The sequence below is a fragment of the Macrobrachium rosenbergii genome, chromosome 6 (assembly GCF_040412425.1).
Source record: "Macrobrachium rosenbergii isolate ZJJX-2024 chromosome 6, ASM4041242v1, whole genome shotgun sequence".
Classification (NCBI taxonomy): domain Eukaryota; kingdom Metazoa; phylum Arthropoda; class Malacostraca; order Decapoda; family Palaemonidae; genus Macrobrachium; species Macrobrachium rosenbergii.
In genome coordinates, this window is record NC_089746.1 from 50,408,835 (window position 1) to 50,426,545 (window position 17,711).

Consider the following 17,711-nt stretch of genomic DNA (forward strand, 5'->3'; position numbering starts at 1 on the left):
CATAAAGACGCCGTGTATGGGCTAAGTAGGGGATTTATATTAGTAATCTTACTTTTCTCCAGTGTTATGACGAATTTCGTTGCTGGCTGAAGGGAACAGAGAACCGTTTGCCTCCCTTTATCGTTGTATAATGGAGGGTGACACGCGGATACCTAGAGGAAAAATGGCGCTTATTAACAAGTAAAAAATGCGCCGAAGTTTCTTCAGCGTAATCGAGTTTTCTGTACAGCATATAATCAAGCCCCACCGAAAATAGATCTATCTTTCGGTGGTCACGGTATAATGCTGTATGAGCCGCGGCCCATGATTATTTAACCATTGCCCGGTGGTGGCCTGGCCTATATCGTTGCCAGACGCAAGGTTATGGCTAACTTTATCCTTAAATAAAATAAAAACTACTGAGGCTAGAGGGCTGCAATTTGGTATGTTTGATGATTGGAGGGTGAATGATCAGCATACCAGTTTGCAGCCCTCTAGACTCATTAGTTTTTAAGATCTGAGGGCGGACAGACAAAGCCGGCACAATAGTTTTCTTTTCAGAAAACTAAAAATATAAGACTGAAGAAACAGTGAGATTTGGCAGGAAGAAAGCGTCAGGCCAATCTTATTTAGAACGGGAAATGGCAAGAATCAATGAAGTGTTAATGTGCTTACTTAGGGAAACGCGTAATTCCTTTGTCAAGAAGAAAAATACATGCATGTCTGTTAACAAAAGCTTTGCAATATTCCTTTATATACGAGATTCTGAGATTAATTCTCATTAGCGTTTTAAATAACTAGCTTTGCCCAAGATATTGTTTAACATACAGAAGAAAATTTTGTCTAAGTCAGATTATGGTTCCCAACAGGAAAGTCCTTCAGGAAATAAACTTGTAAATTAAGCTAAAGAAAATACTGGAAAAAAAAACTAACCTCAACCTTGTACCTGGTGTAGTAACTGAGGCCTGGTATGAAGATGGTCGTGTTTCTTGTTGAAGTTACCCATTCTTCTGAAACTTTATATCAAAGGAGGTTGTTATTTATACTCATACACATACACATGTACATACATCTACACACCAAACAAGAAACACTAAAAAATGACACCTTATTACACACAGAGGAGGAATAAAGACCTTTTCCTTTTCTGTAGCTATCTCGGGGGGAAACTGCTAGAAAAATAAGCTGCAAAAAACGAAACAAAACTATTCAAGTCGTGCCTAAATTTAGATGCATCTCCGCAATCATAGTTGACACTGTCTTTTTTTTTATTTTACATAAAAATATCTAAGCTGCTAATTCTTACTAATGATACTAGAACGGCTTCAGCAACAGTACGCAGGCTTTGTGCGTGTGCGTGTGTATTCGAAACGATGGAGGTTGGATCACTTTAAAATCAAATTAATTTAGTCGAGAGCAGGCTCGGCGAGAAGGAAAAAATTGCTAATTTTAGACTTCGTACTAAGAGAAGTTATCCGTATTGGTGGTAGGAGTAGGGAGGGGGCTCTGGTGATGGGACGGGGGGGGGGGGTGATGGACAGGGAGGGTGCTGTGTTAATAGGGAAGGGGAGTCGAAAGGGTCGGTAAGTCACTACACCTAAAGGACGATTCTACAATGCCGCGAATTTACAATACCCCCAACCCCAACCTACCTCCTCGGTCGTTTCATGGTTATTTCTTAAAGTGATAATTTAAAGGTATCTTTTCAAAATGAAAATGACCATACAAATGAATGAACACTCCTATTTATTGAAGGATACCTGTTCATATTCATGGGCACCACTCAGCTTATTAGTTCGATTAATCAGTGTGCATTCAAGTTCAAAAATACCTCATTACCATTTTAGATCATTCAAAAATCAACAAAACTTATTTATACTAATATACTAAAATAAGAGTCTACAGCTAGAATCTAATATAAGGAAAAAAAACACTTACACGAAAACCGATTCTTCAGCGGATACTTTTCTGGCAACGTGAAAGGAGTAGGTTTTATGTAATCCGTCGGGAATGGCTCTTGCCCCTGCAACAAACAAGATACTTTTAAAAAGTATTTTAAAAAGTATTTTAAAAAGTATTCCAGGTAACTTACGATTAACCATATGTGAAAAGGTAAACATTCAACCCAAGTAAACTCAAGGAATCCAAGAACATAATGGAAAATAAACAACAAACAGAGCAAAGCGCATTAAAGTTTAATTAGTTATTTGGATTTGAATAACAAATAACTATTTCAACTAAGTAATACCCTTATTCATTAAAGGATAACTATTCATACCCATGGATACACACACACAAACACACACACACACATTAGGGCACCTTTCTTCCAGAAGTCTTTCAGTGTCAATTAACTTTTTACAGTTTGCTGAAAATTGCTCAGATTTCAGGTTACGTGGATGACTGAAGCATAGGAGCATGTAGAGAGAGAGAGAGAGAGAGAGAGAGAGAGAGAGAGAGAGAGAGAGAGAGAGAGAGAGAGTTAAGTATACCTTAGTTTAACCAGGCTACTGAGCTGATTAACAGCTCTCCTAAGGTTGGCCCGAAGGGTTAGATTTATTTTAAGTGGCTAAGAACCAATTGGTTACCTAGCAACGGGACCTACAGCTTATTGGAGAGAGAGAGAGAGAGAGAGAGAATCACTCACCTGGGGAACTTCAACATCGATATCAGTTGTGTCTATATAATTGCTGTACGTAGAAATGCTGTCCTCGTGAGTGTCTCTTACTTGCCGGAAGGAATGGCCCCTTGAAGGAAAAGAATCAAGATCATAAATAAAGAAATAAATCAAAATAAATAAATAAATAAATTAGTTTGCTGAAGATTGCATCTAAATCTAAACAAGAAATATGTTACGTTAATCCTTAGTTTTTTTTTTTTAAGTATTCCACTGAGTAAAACTGAGTCTTTAAAAACTTTGGTTTAAGTTTTTATTTTTCAGTTTGACACCAGATTTCATTATAAAGATTTCATTTCATTATTACATATTATTGTTATTTAAACTTTTTGCTGCTGTATTATTACACACAACAATATTTTTACAACTCTCCATCAACATATCTCCAATCTATTTTTTTTTTTTTCAATAAACGTATCCAAGTAAGATTCTCACTGAAATAAAAAAGAAACGATTTCAAAATAATTAAATCTTATAACATGGATCTTAGTTTTCCCAATCATAATCTTAAAATCACGAATTGTATCCAATAAACAATAACTAAAGTTCATAAGTTAAACGGTTATTATAAGAACTCATAAGTTTTCTTCAGGTTTAAAATAATTTTTCATGATTACTAATTACATCTTGTGAAAACAGATCGCTGTATGTCATAATCACCAGTGTTTTGGTAATTGGACGTATTATGGGCCCTTAATATTAATACAGTAATAGTCTTGCCTTAACCTATCATACCCTACGCTTCCTTACCCATCCAGAGACTTAGCTCCTGAACCCAGCCGTGCCATTATCCCCCGCCTCTTCCCCTCCCCCCCACAGACTTATTTAAATGGGTGAACCTTCCCCCACAGACTCCTTTAAATTTATCTAATCGTCAACTCCTCCACTCACGTGTAGACTGAATAAAAAAGGGCATCCTTGAACGTAATATCCTTCTTCAGTTGCTGCCGCCGGGTTTCCAAAGGACACATGCAACACTCCTTCGGGTTGTTCTGCTGCGTCTCCGCCTCGCTGTCAGGACTGACCGGAGGATGAGTTGTGCTGCTCACATCCTCCTGTGGGATAGGATAGTAATAGGTTCGAGGTCTTGCAGCTGGTGTGAAATATCACGTAAAATGTGTTTACTTGACACTCAGAGTTCTTTGATAATAACTATTGATATTTACTCAGCATTAGGTACGTGAGGATATATGGCCAGTATGAAATTCATTTGCATAGTTAATATTTGCTTTATATTTGATACATTGTATCAATGGGCTAGTATGATTTTATTATAAGCTTTATTAATCTATGCTCAATATTGGGGACACTAGTCATCAGAGTAGTATGAAACTGATTCAAATATGGTTAGTATTTACTCGATATTGGGTCAATGAGGTCGCTAAGTTAAAGAAAATTATGTGTACACGTGGTGAATATTTTACTGATATTAGGTAAATGGGAAGTATGGGGACATAAAATAATATACACAAGATTTTCATTTCATACTGAACACATGCGCTTGTCAGATATATGTGAAATTTGCATGAAACACAATTTATATTTACTTGTGACTGGATTTTCAAAAAGGATGGTACAGATATCACTGGGATCAAATATGGAATGTAAGGGTTATACCAAGTCTAATGTTGCAAATCCCTGGAAATCCACTTCAGGACTAGCCAAAGGCCTTCTCTGTTGGAAACTTTGGTTTGAATAGAAGGACGTATCTACTGCTTTCAAGGATGAGTACTGTAGTCTGTGCGACGAATACTGTAGTCTGAATAATGTCATCAGTGCTGATATCAAGAAGACTGGGGACTTCAATTTAAGACTTAAAATAATCAAAGTGCTTCAGGGAATGGAACAAAGTTTCGTATTTAAGTCTTGAAAATCCAAAAATGCTTTAGGAACTTAAGACTGAGCAAAGCATCATATCAAAATGCAATACTTTACAGTGCTTAAGAAAACTGAACAAAGCTTCATATTAAAAGGCAATACTTCACAGTGCTTAAGAAAATTGAACGAAGCTTCATCTTAAAAGGCAATACTTCACAGTGCCTAAGGAAACTAAACAAAAGCTTCATATTAAAAGGCAATACTTCACAGTGCTTACGAAAACTGAACAAAGCTTCATATTTAAACAGTGCTTAAGAAAACTGAACAAAGCTTCATATTAAAAGGCAATACTTCACAGTGCTTACGAAAACTGAACAAAGCTCCATATTAAAAGGTAATCCTTCACAGTGCTTAAGAAAACTGAACAAAGCTTCATATTAAATGGCAATACTTCACAGTGCTTACGAAAACTGAACAAAGCTTCATATTAAAAGGCAATCCTTCACAGTGCTTAAGAAAACTGAACAAAGCTTCTTATTAAAAGGCAATACTTCATAGTGCTTAAGAAAACTGAACAAAGCTTCATATTAAAAGGCAATCCTTCACAGTCATTAAGAAAACTGAACAAAGCTTCATATTAAAAGGCAATCCTTCACAGTCCTTAAGAAAACTGAACAAAGCTTCATATTAAAAGGCAATCCTTTACAGTGCTTAAGAAAACTGAACAAAGCTTCTTATGGACAGGCAATACTTCACAGTGCTTAAGGAAACTGAACAAAGCTACATATTAAAAACAATACTTCACAGTGCTTAAGAAAACTGAACAAAGCCTCACACGATCGTCTCAGTACCTTTTCCTGAAGGATATCTTCGCTGGCAAGATACGAAGAAGTGAAATCAGGGCAGCCCTTCCTGCTCGGAAAAGGAAATGGCTTCACCCTAACGACGTAATGATCTATTATTCCATTGGCTTGGCGAGGTGGTGACCAGCCCATGGAGACGCTGTCTTCGCTTATCTTCAGGACTTTCAGGTTCTTTGGTCTGTCTGGGTCTATAAAAAAACCCATAAATCATATGGAGCATAATTTCATGAACTTTCTGAAATGCAATATTCGTGAATGTGTTGATCTAGAGTATTTTCTTGTAACCCTTCTTAATGACAAAGTTCCTGTTTAGTTACTGAAAATCCGTGTTTTTCGTGATGCATTTATCAACATTTCCGTGAAGTTACCAGGAAAGAAATTTTCACAGACGTAATCTTACCGAAAGGCGTATATTTAAGAATTTACCGCTAAAATAAAAAAACTACGAACGTCTATAAAAGCCTTAAACTTCATTGTTTTTAAGACCGATAAATTTACTTAATATTTTTGTCATCTTAAAATTTATCGTCTCATCGTATTGGTAATTAAAACAGCATTAATCTGAGAACTCATGAGAGACAGCATTGTAAAGAACTTGATGAGAGACAGCATTCTAAAGAACTTACTGGGGAGATTCTAAAGAACTTACTGGGGGAGATTCTAAAGAACTTACTGGGGGAGATTCTAAAGAACCTACTGGGGGAGATACTAAAGAACTTACTGGGGGAGATTCTAAAGAACTTACTGGGGGAGATTCTAAAGAACTTACTTGGGGAGATTCTAAAGAACTTACTGAGGGACAGCATTCTAAAGAGATTCTAAAGAACTTACTGGGGGAGATTCTAAAAAACTTACTGGGGGAGATTCTAAAGAACTTACTGAGGGACAGCATTCTAAAGAACTTACCGAGGGACAGCATTCTAAAGAACTTGCTGAGAGGCAGCATTCTAAAGAACTTACTGCTGGACAGCTTTCTTAAGAGCAAACTGTAAGTCATCTTTTCCTGTTCTTAATGAACAGAAAGCTTTTCTATGAACTTACTATAGGGCAATGTTTTCACGTAGTCTATGTTAGACCGTGCTCTGGCACCACTGTCGTAGTCTACCACCGTGTCAGTTTCCACGTAAATAGCGTATCTGGTGTCAGGCTCCAAATATTTGAGATACCTGACGATCCAGGTGTCGAATTTGTTGATCTCGACGTACTTCATAGTCCAGTCACTGAAACATTTAAAGGGATCTGGTTGCTGGAGCGATCATTTCCTGGCAGTAGCGTAGTAAAGCGTTAGTGTTTAGTTACTTTATTAGTACGAGTCCAGGATAATAGCGTAATATATTTTTATTCTGAAAGAATGGAGATACAACGATAGCTAACTAGTACGTGTAATATTAAGCAAAAATAAAGGCAGCATCGCTCCATGATAATTCTAAAGAATTAAAATAAAATTAGTAATTACCAATGTAGTGGATTACTGTTCTGAGAAGAGGACATGCTAAAGTTTGAGATCCTACTAAGGTCCTTGTCCTTAAAATGAGTGTCATGCAGTGATTACAGGGAGCTGTGCCCCTAGAAAAAACATTAGGTACAGTATTGGAAGTTCAGGAAATACACAATTACAGTTGACAAAAGCACTGAAATTCCGAGAGAGAGAGAGAGAGAGAGAGAGAGAGACTACACAATTACAGCTGACAATAGCGAACTGAAATTCTAAGAGAGAGAGAGAGAGAGAGAGAGAGAGAGAGAGAGAGAGAGAGAGAAACGTTTGTTAGGATAGTGCACAATTACAGTTGACAATATAGCACAGAAATTCTGAGAGAGAGACGGTAAGCCATTTAGTTAAATCTCAACCTAGAGAGAGAGAGAGAGAGAGAGAGAGAGAGCTAGCTAGCTTTACTATCGTTAGTCACTGCAGTCTTTTTTTCTTCATTCCTCACTTACTCATCGCAAGCATCTCTTCCGCCCAAGTAAGTCTCGTTGTTCTTCGACGCCTTGTAGTACACGTAGTACCCGGAGAGCATCCGGTCGTCTGGGGTAATGAACGCCGTGTGCCACTTTATCTCGATGACTCCGCGGTGCCTCATCGCCTTCAGGATGATGTTTTGCTTCATGACGCGACCTGAGGATGCGAAGGAACGGGTTACTCGTTGCTCACAGGTCTTCAGTGTATGTTGGATGCAAGCCACAAAATCCCCTTAGTGCTGACTACAATTCGCTGCTTAAAACAGAACAGAATATAGAATTTGGGCCAAAGGCCAAGCGCTGTGACCTATGAGATCATTCCCTTTTTACTGACAGTAAAAAGGTTTGATAGGTGTTACAGGAGGAAAACCTCTCAGTTGCACTATGAATCAATTGTTAGGAGAGGGTGGGAAGTAAGATGGAAGAAAGAGAATATGAACTGAAGTACAGTAAAAGGAATGGAGAGGGTTGCAGCTGGGGGCCGAGGGGACGCTGCAAAGAACCTTAAGTAATGCCTACAGTGCACCATGTGAGGTGCAATGACGGCACTATTCCCCTACGGGGTCGCTGCTTATAGCACACTATAGAAGTCTCTCTCTCTCTCTCTCTCTCTCTCTCTCTCTCTCTCTCTCTCTCTCTCTCTCTCTTATTTCGGGTTTATCTTCAAGTACACACAATTATAAACACTACACAGTTTCCGTAATGAAATACACCACCAGTTTTCGTCAATAGACCATCCAGTAAGTTTCATCAACAATATATAGCACATGAAATTGTACATATTTTGACAAATACAGAGACACAATCTTAATTCCCTCGACACAGTCATTAACCTTCATTAATACCTTCACGTGATTATAAAGTTCAATCTACTGTTATAAAGCCACAGTAAACTATATCCTAAACAATATAAAATCGATGAATTAAACTTACAGGCGATTTTGTTTCCATTTGTAAGTTTCATATCTAAGTTGCTTTCCTCGCTCTGTCGACCGACCTTGTCCAGGAACTGTTCGATTTTCTCGTAGCAGAGGCGAGGATTCGAATGAAACAGGACCTTTGCGTTTCTCTGAAGGGAAAAGGAAAAGAGGACGCCTATGCCTTGTGTGAAATAGTTGTAAAATCTACAATTTCAGGTGGAAAATGCACATTTTGCACATGTTTTAAATGGGTGGATAAATACACATTACATCTCATTCTGCAAAAAAATATATATAGGAAATATGCATCATTAAATACATAAAATTCTCAAATGTGGACAATATATATATCTTGTTCCATTAAATGTATATTGGAAAATGTACAAATAATATCATTCTAGAGGAAATGATAACGGGATATTATACATTTTGTATTACTTTAAAGTATAGGATAGTATATCGTATACATCACTTCATAGAAAAAATAGCACAGAAGAATTTTCGAAAAAAATCTAAACGAGAGAAAGAGCTTTCTAAAATCACTTGATGGTCCAGCCGAAGGAACAATGTCTCCAAAACAAAAGAGAGAATAAAGAAAAAATATGTAAAGTATATAATCAAATCAAGCCACCACAAACTAGCAGTCTAAACAATTTCATCTGCTTCTTCTTCTTCTTCTTCCTCTTTTAACGTGCTTTTATTCCAATTTTTGTATGGGGTAAGCACGATGCCTTCTTTTGAAGGACTTTTGATGCTTTGGGTAGACCTGTGGTCTCGATCGGCTGCCCTGCCTGACATCGCTTAGACCCCGGTACGTATGTTTCATGTATCATAGCCGACCCGACGCCCTTTCTTCCCAGCAGCGAGAAGTTATTGCGCGGGTATGGCGAGAGTTCGAGACGTGTGAGATGTTTATGTTTTTAGAAGGTGTTGTAGTGGCTTTGTTTCGTGTGTGTATTTAGTCTGTAACATCCATTTGCTTTTTACAAACCTATCCGTTGATTACATATATAATCCCGGGATGTTTACACGGATAGCAAAGTGTCTGCCTCTCTGACCAGTCGGCTGCGGGTTTTGAACCCGCGCCACAGACCTCTACGAAGTCCGAAGCTGCTGCTGTAACCGACTGAGCCACCGAGGCTCTCTAAACAATTTCATCTGCATCCTAACAAAATTTGACTACCATTGTTATATAAAACTACGCACTAACCTTCGTTATAGTCAAGTTGACGTGGGTGTCCCAGTCCCATATCATCTCCAGGTTTTCGTTGTCATGTATGTATAAGGCGTACCTTGAGGAAATGAAAACAGTTATAACAATTTATCATGCAGGAGGTTAGTGTAAAGGCGACTGATGATATGATTTAATCTTTCCAACGGAATTCCATCACGTATTATGGAATGGAATATAAAATCTGGGTCGAAGGTCAAGCGCTGGGATATTTGAGGTCATTCAGCGCTGACAGGGAAATTTAAGAGTAAAAAGGTTTGAAAGGTGTAACAGGAGGAAAACCTCATAGTTGCACTGTGAAACAATTGTTAAGAGAGGATGGAAGTAAAATGGAAGAAGGAGAAAATGAACGGAGATACAGTAAAAGAAATGAAATGGGTTGCAGCTAGTGGCTTAAGGAACGCTGCAAAGAACCTAGTAATGCCTACAGTGCTCCGCATGAGGTGCACTGACGGCACTACCCCTTTGCGACGATCAAGCATGATGGCAAACGAAAGAAAATATAACAATTAACTGACAATTTTGTGATTACACGCCAAAGCAACTGCAACAATTACTCACTTATCAATGTACAATTTCCTCCCTTCGATGACCTGGAGAGACATGAGGAATTCCATCGACATGAGGGCGTTGGAGCTGAAGATCCTGACGTAATCCCTCACCACTCGCACAAATTTCAGACTCTCAGTCACTCTCTTCGAGATGTTTTTCCCTCCCGTGATGCTGCGGGACGGGAGATGTTGGTTACATTATTTTTTCCCTTATAATAAGAGCTACTTATTATTTTGCCTCATTATATAACAATATGCAAAAGCTACATTGGGACCGGCAGCGAGGTTTTTACCAATGACGAATCAGCGTGTACAGTATATAGTTTTGAAAAGCTTTTATTTTTCAGAAGGTCGTATTTTCAATAGTGTTAAGAGAGGAGTATTTATTGTAACTGTAGTTAAACCGAGACTTATCTTGAGTATAAGCTTTACGAAAACACGAACATATCTCAACTGTATGAACGACCAAACAGCTGTTGCTGTGAAAAGATCATCTATTCAATATTACTTTTGACAACAAAAGACTAAACATTAATCCCTGACTTACCGAATACCTTCATAGAATAATGAGGCTGAAGGCATAATATTTTATCAAATTATGTAGATGCTGAGCACCAAATATTTAAATAAAGAAACAATTTTCCCAACATTCTCTCGTTTTTGGTGGTTGGAGCAGCGTTGACCCTTTTGAAATTGGAATTTTATCATCTCCCTTTTACTTATTTGCCCAAACGTTACCTTTATTGTGCCAAATCAACTCAAAATTATGAACTTATCTTACATTACCTAATTATCAGAGGCCCATCAATAACCGTACATCCTTGAAGAGACTGTGCTTTCTCGATACTGTTGATGAATTGGCTTCGGCATATTTTGGTGCAAACTCCTATCAAGGAAAGCGAGGATTACTGACTTGTGTAATATTCATATACATAGCAGATTTTAAACTATGAATTGAATATTTCATACCTGTAATTGGAGTTTAGGCTAACTGAAGTTAAGAATTTTCTCAATATCCCCATGAAATGTATATAAAAAAAATGGACAAATTATTGTCCAAATCTAAACGACAAAGACAGTTGTACCAGTTGCATATAAAATTTTTCTATGATATAATTAAAGACTTTCTCTAGAGTAAAGTATTACAGATAAAAATACTGCCCGAGCCCATTTACCTTCATGTCGTCAAGTTATTAATTTACATGAAAAAATGTCAGATTCTAATTTAGTCTTTATTCGTATAAAAAATTATGAAACTATTAAGAACTTTTTAAAATGTCATAAAATGTTTGCAAAGTTTTTCACCGGTACTAATTGAACTATGATTTTTTACGCAGGCGTAAAACAAGAGTAATTTGACTTATTTAAAGACTAATAACTACATACTCAAAGAAAATTGCTAAAGAAATTTGATTTAAGTGTCAATGAATGGCAATGCTGATATTTATATATAAACATCCAACTAACTAACGGTCTAAGAAGTTTATAGCAGATTCTTTCAAGAGAAAACTCATTCAAATTCGTACTTATGCTACTTTTAAATTCATACTTATGCTACTTTTAAATTCATACTTATGCTATTTTTAACAGGTAATAAACAATTTCATTTTACCATCGCACTTCTTGCAAGTGGGAACTTCCCTCCCGCCCGGGTACACTTCGATGCGTTCCTGATACCCTACTGGGCACTCGCGCACGCACTCTTGCTCCCCTCCCGGGGGATCGTACAAGAGGTGATCACCCATCTTGATACACTGCAATTCGTCCACGCATCTGTACCCTAAGTACTGTGTGGCAGGAAGAGAGATTTCATTAAGAAAGGGTATCTGGGGGCATTGATGTGGGAATTGATTCTCTCTCTCTCTCTCTCTCTCTCTCTCTCTCTCTCTCTCTCTCTCTCTCTCTCTCTCGTGTTATTTCGTTAAAATAACATTTAACCACAATGCATCATTATCGCACTTTCTGACTAATAATAATAATAATAATAATAATAATAATAATAATAATAATAATAATAATAATTTATTATTATTATTATTATTATTATTGTAGTAGTAGTAGTAGTAGTAGTAGTAGTAGTAGTAGTAGTAGTAGTAGTAGTAGCATACTTAACTTTAATCATACCTGGAGCAAGAAAATGATAGCAGGTTCAGGAACTAAATTCTTCAAAAAATTACCAAAAATAAAAAAGTATCAATTTAAAATGGATTGTTCAACTAAAAACAAATTAACTAAACACAAGCACCCCTTTTATTTAAAACCGGATCACGTGACTCACCTTATAATACCTACTGCCGCACTTGCCCAGGCACATATTCAGGAAGGACACGTTACGACAGGCGACGCACGCGCCCGCGTCATCCGGCTTGGTACAGCCGCCCACGCAAAGTTGGTGACAACATTGGTCGTAGGTGACGCAGCTTCGGTTCCCGCATTCAGGGCTGCAGACTGTTGGTGGACACGGTGATAATAATAATAATAATAATAATAATAATAATAATAATAATAATAATAATAATAATAATAATAATAATAATAATACTCTCTTAACAGCACGAGTCACCATAATGGTGAAGAAATCCGCTGCTGTTAGATGTAAATGTATGTTTTAGAAAAATATATACAAAAGAGAGCTTTCGAGAACCTGCTCGATTCTTCATCTCAATCTTTTAAAATACGTATTTACATCTACGCCACTGTGGATTTCTTCACCAATAATAATAATAATAATAATAATAATAATAATAATAATAATAATAAAACTCCCATTGTTTGTTTATGAAATTTACGCCTTAAAGCCAAGCTCTGGGACATCTTCCGGCCGCCACTCAGCGCCTAAGACAGTGAGAAGAGAGGCATTAAAGTGGTTTGTCGGTGACATAGATCGCTAAAATAAACGAGTTTAAGCTCAAGGCTCTAAAGTTTGAACTCCTGAGTAAACGCCACAGTTGCACTAAGGATTAATAGTTAGAGAAGTGAGACGGAGAGTTTGAAGAAAGGAAGCGGAAATGTGGGCAGAGTAAAATCCTTCTTAAGACGTTGGTGCATCTAGGGCCGAGACGTCGCTGCAAACACTCCTTCAGTAATGCATTCGAGTGAAAAATTCCTTATAGTGAAAATTTGTCGTTTACGTATATTTTTACGGCAAAATTTTGAGTCCTATGCCTCCGTTACCCATCCCATAATGCCTCCACATAGGGAAAGTAACATACAAAGTGTGAAGGTAGTTCTTCATAAATTTATGGAAGATTAGGTCTAGGCCCCAAGCAGAGACAGGTACTAAGGTACTACTAGCCAGCCATGGCGACCATTTGTTGCTGACGTCGTCGTCTTTGCTTGCAACTTTTGTCGTCAAACCTAATTCAGAATTAGGACTGATGACAACAGATGTTAATGTTAACATTAACATCTGAATCAACACAGATTCATTTATTTCTAGTGTATCAGTTTATAAGTTATCCCGAAAATGCTTCAAGAAGATTACTTACATCGCTGACACCGTGAGCCTGACCAGCAGTTGTCTCGGGGGCATTTCTTGGCTGAGTTGCAACGATTGCAAATGATTTCGTTGTTATTCTGCAAGGAAATAAATCGAACATTATACACTAGGATATTCTAAAGCTTTAACATTTTAGAGGATAATAATCTAGTAGAAATGTAAAGGGATCATTCAGGAACTCTTGGTGCCCTCCTCTCTCTCTCTCTCTCTCTCTCTCTCTCTCTCTCTCTCTCTCTCTCTCTCTCTCTCTGTGTGTGTGTGTGTGTGTCTATCTCCGCACGCACATGCAGTCCGTAAATTTAAGTGCTATTTTCATAAGCTCACCTTGAAGACATTTTCTGTAATTTCCCTTTCAGTGATGGCAGACCAGTCGATGGTGTCAGCGTTGCACAAATTATAGTTTTCTTGTATCCTGACGCTTCCTCTCATAATGCTCGTTAGGCTGTGTAGGCCTACAGTCTAAGGAAAATAGCAATAGGTAAAAAAAAAACTCAATGTTATCGTCTTTTTTGCAAAGCATTTTTATTTTTATTATTATGAAAGACAAATAGTACCTTCTAAGCGACACCCATAACAATAATCGTATAGTTAGGTAACATATGCATGAGGAGAACAAGCAAGTAAATTTTATGGAGAGAGAGAGAGAGAGAGAGAGAGAGAGAGAGAGAGAGAGAGAGAGAGAGAGAGAGAGAGAGAGAGAGAGTCTATAGTTAAGTAAGAGATGCAAGAAGAAAGCACACAAGCAAAATTTTATGGAGAGAGAGAGAGAGAGAGAGAGAGAGAGAGAGTCTACTAAGACTCTTGAAGCAGGAGGCAGAGAAGGTTCATTAAAACTCACCTCCAGCTGCATTGCGTAATAAATAACAAGGGCGTAATCATTCTGCAGCGTCATCCCCCTTATGACAGCTAGATTCGGGAACAGCTGACCAAGAGAACGCAGTCCGTGTACCCGAAATACGAGTAAGAAGCCGGTGATCTGCACCAGTTCGGGAAACGAATATTTTTCCCATTCGGCGGAGATGTCTCTGTCCTGTTTACGTGAAAAGTTAGAGGGGATAAATATAAGAGACCCGAATGACTGGTTATTATGTAACTGCTAGCAATATGGGTAGCTAGAGGTGGCTAGCTAGTTGCATTCCACATATGGTAGGTTGATAGTACTAATAGGGAAGGTGAGGAGATTATATATATATATATATATATATATATATATATATATATATATATATATATATATATATATATATATATAATATATATATATATATATATATACCTTCAATATAACCCTTGTAACAGACTACGTCCACAGTCACCATAGATCATTTATACTAAGTGTACATGAGGCACTCAAATTACAATCTAGTTACAATCTACCCTTAACACCCTATGCTCAGCTTAAGTAGGCAAGGTGTACTACACCCAAAGTACAACTTATGTACGCTGATTTTCTTGCTTGGCTTAGCTACACTGTTTAATGACACAAGTGAGGTAAGTTAAGCGTATTCTATGAGCCTGGAAAATGTTCATAGAGTAGATTAGGCCAATAGATATATACTGTTGTTGTTCAGTAACTGCTCAATTCTACTAACTTCTGGAAAGAAAAAAATGTTTCAGTAACTTCTCAAGTACATAGTTGTAGTTCAGTAATTGCTCAATTGTACCAACTTCTGGAGAGAAAAACGTTGCAAGTAATTACTGACAGAACAACCCATGAATTACACTCTCTTACGACTGATTAAGTACAGTACCCCTTGATCAAGTTAGGTAGACGTTTATAAAATATCTTACGAATCAAAATACAGCATTAACATTTGGAGAAGCTACAGTTGACAATAGCAATATGACTCACACTTTCAATAAGTACAATTTGCAGGTTTCCCTCGATGACGGAGCAACCCCGCAGTTTCCTGAGTTGAGAAACTGTGTTGACAATGCGTCTGCTTCCACAAATAGAAAAATTCCTCAGAGGTTCCATCAACTCGTGTCGTATCCCGTCAATTACTGCAAGGAAAGAAAGGGAGCGATGTGACATTGTGTTACTTTAACATCTGAAAACACCGATACTTAAATTTGCACAGAAAACCTCCTTAAGAATATAGGACAATTATTTGATTCTATTTTAATTTATTAATTTTATACTGGAAACCACTGACTCTCAATGCTAAGCTATTTAAATTTTCATCATCCTGATGATATAGGACATTAAATATTTTTTTCATTTTTATTTATTAATTCCTCTCCATATTTGACAATTCCTCTCCACCCTTGGGGTGGGGGGGGGGAATTATATTTACATTTATTAATCCTCTCCACTTGTAAGGGAAAATTAAATTCAATTAAAATTTCATCGAAATTTACTTGCGTAATAATTAGTATACGTTAAGATTCTTTAAAAGGCATTCCTGTTAACTGAGGGAGAATATTGTATTAGATTTAAGATGTTATTCTATTTGATGACAACGTGCAATGTAGATGATTTTACCAGACTGTATATAAATTAAGCTAATAAACTCATAGGAATATATACCTCAATGGTAGGTAGAAGAAACTCGTCAGAGACTTCATGACTATTTTCTGTTTTAAGAGAAGCATAGCGCCTTTATCAAGTAATCCCTTAATTATTGATTCCATCATATGTTATATTTCAACGTAGGTTTTCCTCCAAGTTTAACCCAGTAATGAGAAAACCTTGTGACATCGCGAAGCAAAAAAAATAATAAGTGATGATGATGACTATGAAGATCATGATTGCCTCTTTTCCTGGAACTATGCTTCAATGCAGATTAGGCTTCGCAAGCCTCGGATGTTGCTTCACCATCTTGAAATGGCTAATCAATCTTCTTAAACAGAGATCTGACTTTCTTGACAATTTATCGATATCGATTTAGTCTTTAATGAGTTGCCCATATAAATATTAAATCTTTAAAATGCTGCCTTGTGAAGTCATTAAACCAATTTAAAGGGTTGAAAAGAAAAAAAAATTGCATAGATATCCAATTCTCAAGTCTGCAGTCAGGTATAATAGGACCTAATTAAAAGTTTATACTAAAGCATTTTTATGACTAAGAAAATGAGGCCTTAAAATAATATTCTATTATACAATACTTTAAAATTTTCCCTTCCCTCAAACTTTACATTTGACACCCTCCAGAACAATAGAGAATCTGGTTCTACTTCAGCCTACTTTGGCTATGGTAACTTTCAGGTCGCAAATGAAAACAGTTAAAAATGTCTTTTTTTGCAATGAAAAGTACCATTGAACACTCTCACCACAAATACTCTTTACCTGCGTTCAATTGCTGCGTACCTCGTCTACCTGCCTGCTTGTCTGAAGTCACTTGGAGATCCAGATCTGTGGTCTGCATGATCCCATCCACTCCAGATACTATAACAGCAAGCAATAAAATCCATCTCCATTTGGTGAATGAATCCTCAATTTTCGAGGAGCGAGGTGAAGGAGAGTTCCTGCCGCGTCTTCTTAAGGAAGGAAAACTTGGCTCTCTGGTTAAATTCTCTAAGCAGTTCTGGTTTCTCTTTGATGAAGTATGATTCTGTTTTCTGCGAATATTCTCAGAGTTCCCGTTGGCCATATCTCCAGAATACTTTTCTACCGGTTACAGTTATCCTTTGGTTATTGCCTGAAAGTCTACTGGGACTAGTTTCAGGCCCTTAAGATATTTATATTATTGCTTTAAAATTCTGTTAATACAAACAGGCACTTGTAAATGTACTATTTGAGCAGGACACTGTTTAAGAACTAATTAATAACATGTAGATACCTGCCTTTTACTAGCCTTTTTTTTTTACTGGCAATATGGAAATGGCTATACTTTGGAGATAGATTGCCAAAGTATCTCAACTTTGCGCTGAAGCACCGGACGTATTCTCAATCACTAAGGTTGCCCAATAATCAAATGTTACTACTGCTTAGTGAAGGCTTAGGTAACATACGTATTTGGAGCTTTCCTGCAAGGCACTATGTAGCGATAAAAGGTGTAACTTGCTTACAATTGCATTCTCGAGTCTCTTCTGGTCTTGCTCACCTGTAAAGAGAGGTAAAAGGCAAATGGTTATCTAAAGATTGTGGTTTTACTTTATTTGGAAAAGCCCGAAACATTTGCTCTGTTGCCAATTGTCTCAAGTACTTTCTCTCTCTCTCTCTCTCTCTCTCTCTCTCTCTCTGACTGCAAGCCGCTACAGTCACTAGCTGC

The 17,711-nt window shown here is 37.3% G+C and overlaps 1 protein-coding gene across 4 annotated transcripts in view; it reads right to left on the minus strand.

Annotated features, from left to right (window-relative positions):
- The window catches only part of LOC136839536 (insulin-like growth factor 1 receptor), a 62,177-nt gene that overhangs the window by 9,749 nt on the left and 34,717 nt on the right, over positions 1–17,711 (minus strand). For all 4 annotated transcript variants that reach the window (XM_067105751.1, XM_067105754.1, XM_067105753.1 and 1 more), the window contains 19 exons: positions 16,808–17,543; positions 15,350–15,501; positions 14,336–14,527; positions 13,822–13,956; positions 13,487–13,574; positions 12,277–12,446; positions 11,611–11,785; positions 10,785–10,884; positions 10,009–10,170; positions 9,427–9,508; positions 8,230–8,365; positions 7,276–7,453; positions 6,379–6,557; positions 5,326–5,525; positions 3,548–3,711; positions 2,627–2,726; positions 1,918–2,002; positions 913–995; positions 53–152 (listed from right to left, as the gene is read on the minus strand). In XM_067105751.1, the coding sequence (XP_066961852.1) occupies positions 53–152; positions 913–995; positions 1,918–2,002; positions 2,627–2,726; positions 3,548–3,711; positions 5,326–5,525; positions 6,379–6,557; positions 7,276–7,453; positions 8,230–8,365; positions 9,427–9,508; positions 10,009–10,170; positions 10,785–10,884; positions 11,611–11,785; positions 12,277–12,446; positions 13,487–13,574; positions 13,822–13,956; positions 14,336–14,527; positions 15,350–15,501; positions 16,808–17,090 (2,764 nt within the window). In that variant the 5' untranslated portion in view covers positions 17,091–17,543. The remainder of the gene's footprint in view (positions 1–52; positions 153–912; positions 996–1,917; positions 2,003–2,626; positions 2,727–3,547; positions 3,712–5,325; positions 5,526–6,378; positions 6,558–7,275; positions 7,454–8,229; positions 8,366–9,426; positions 9,509–10,008; positions 10,171–10,784; positions 10,885–11,610; positions 11,786–12,276; positions 12,447–13,486; positions 13,575–13,821; positions 13,957–14,335; positions 14,528–15,349; positions 15,502–16,807; positions 17,544–17,711) is intronic.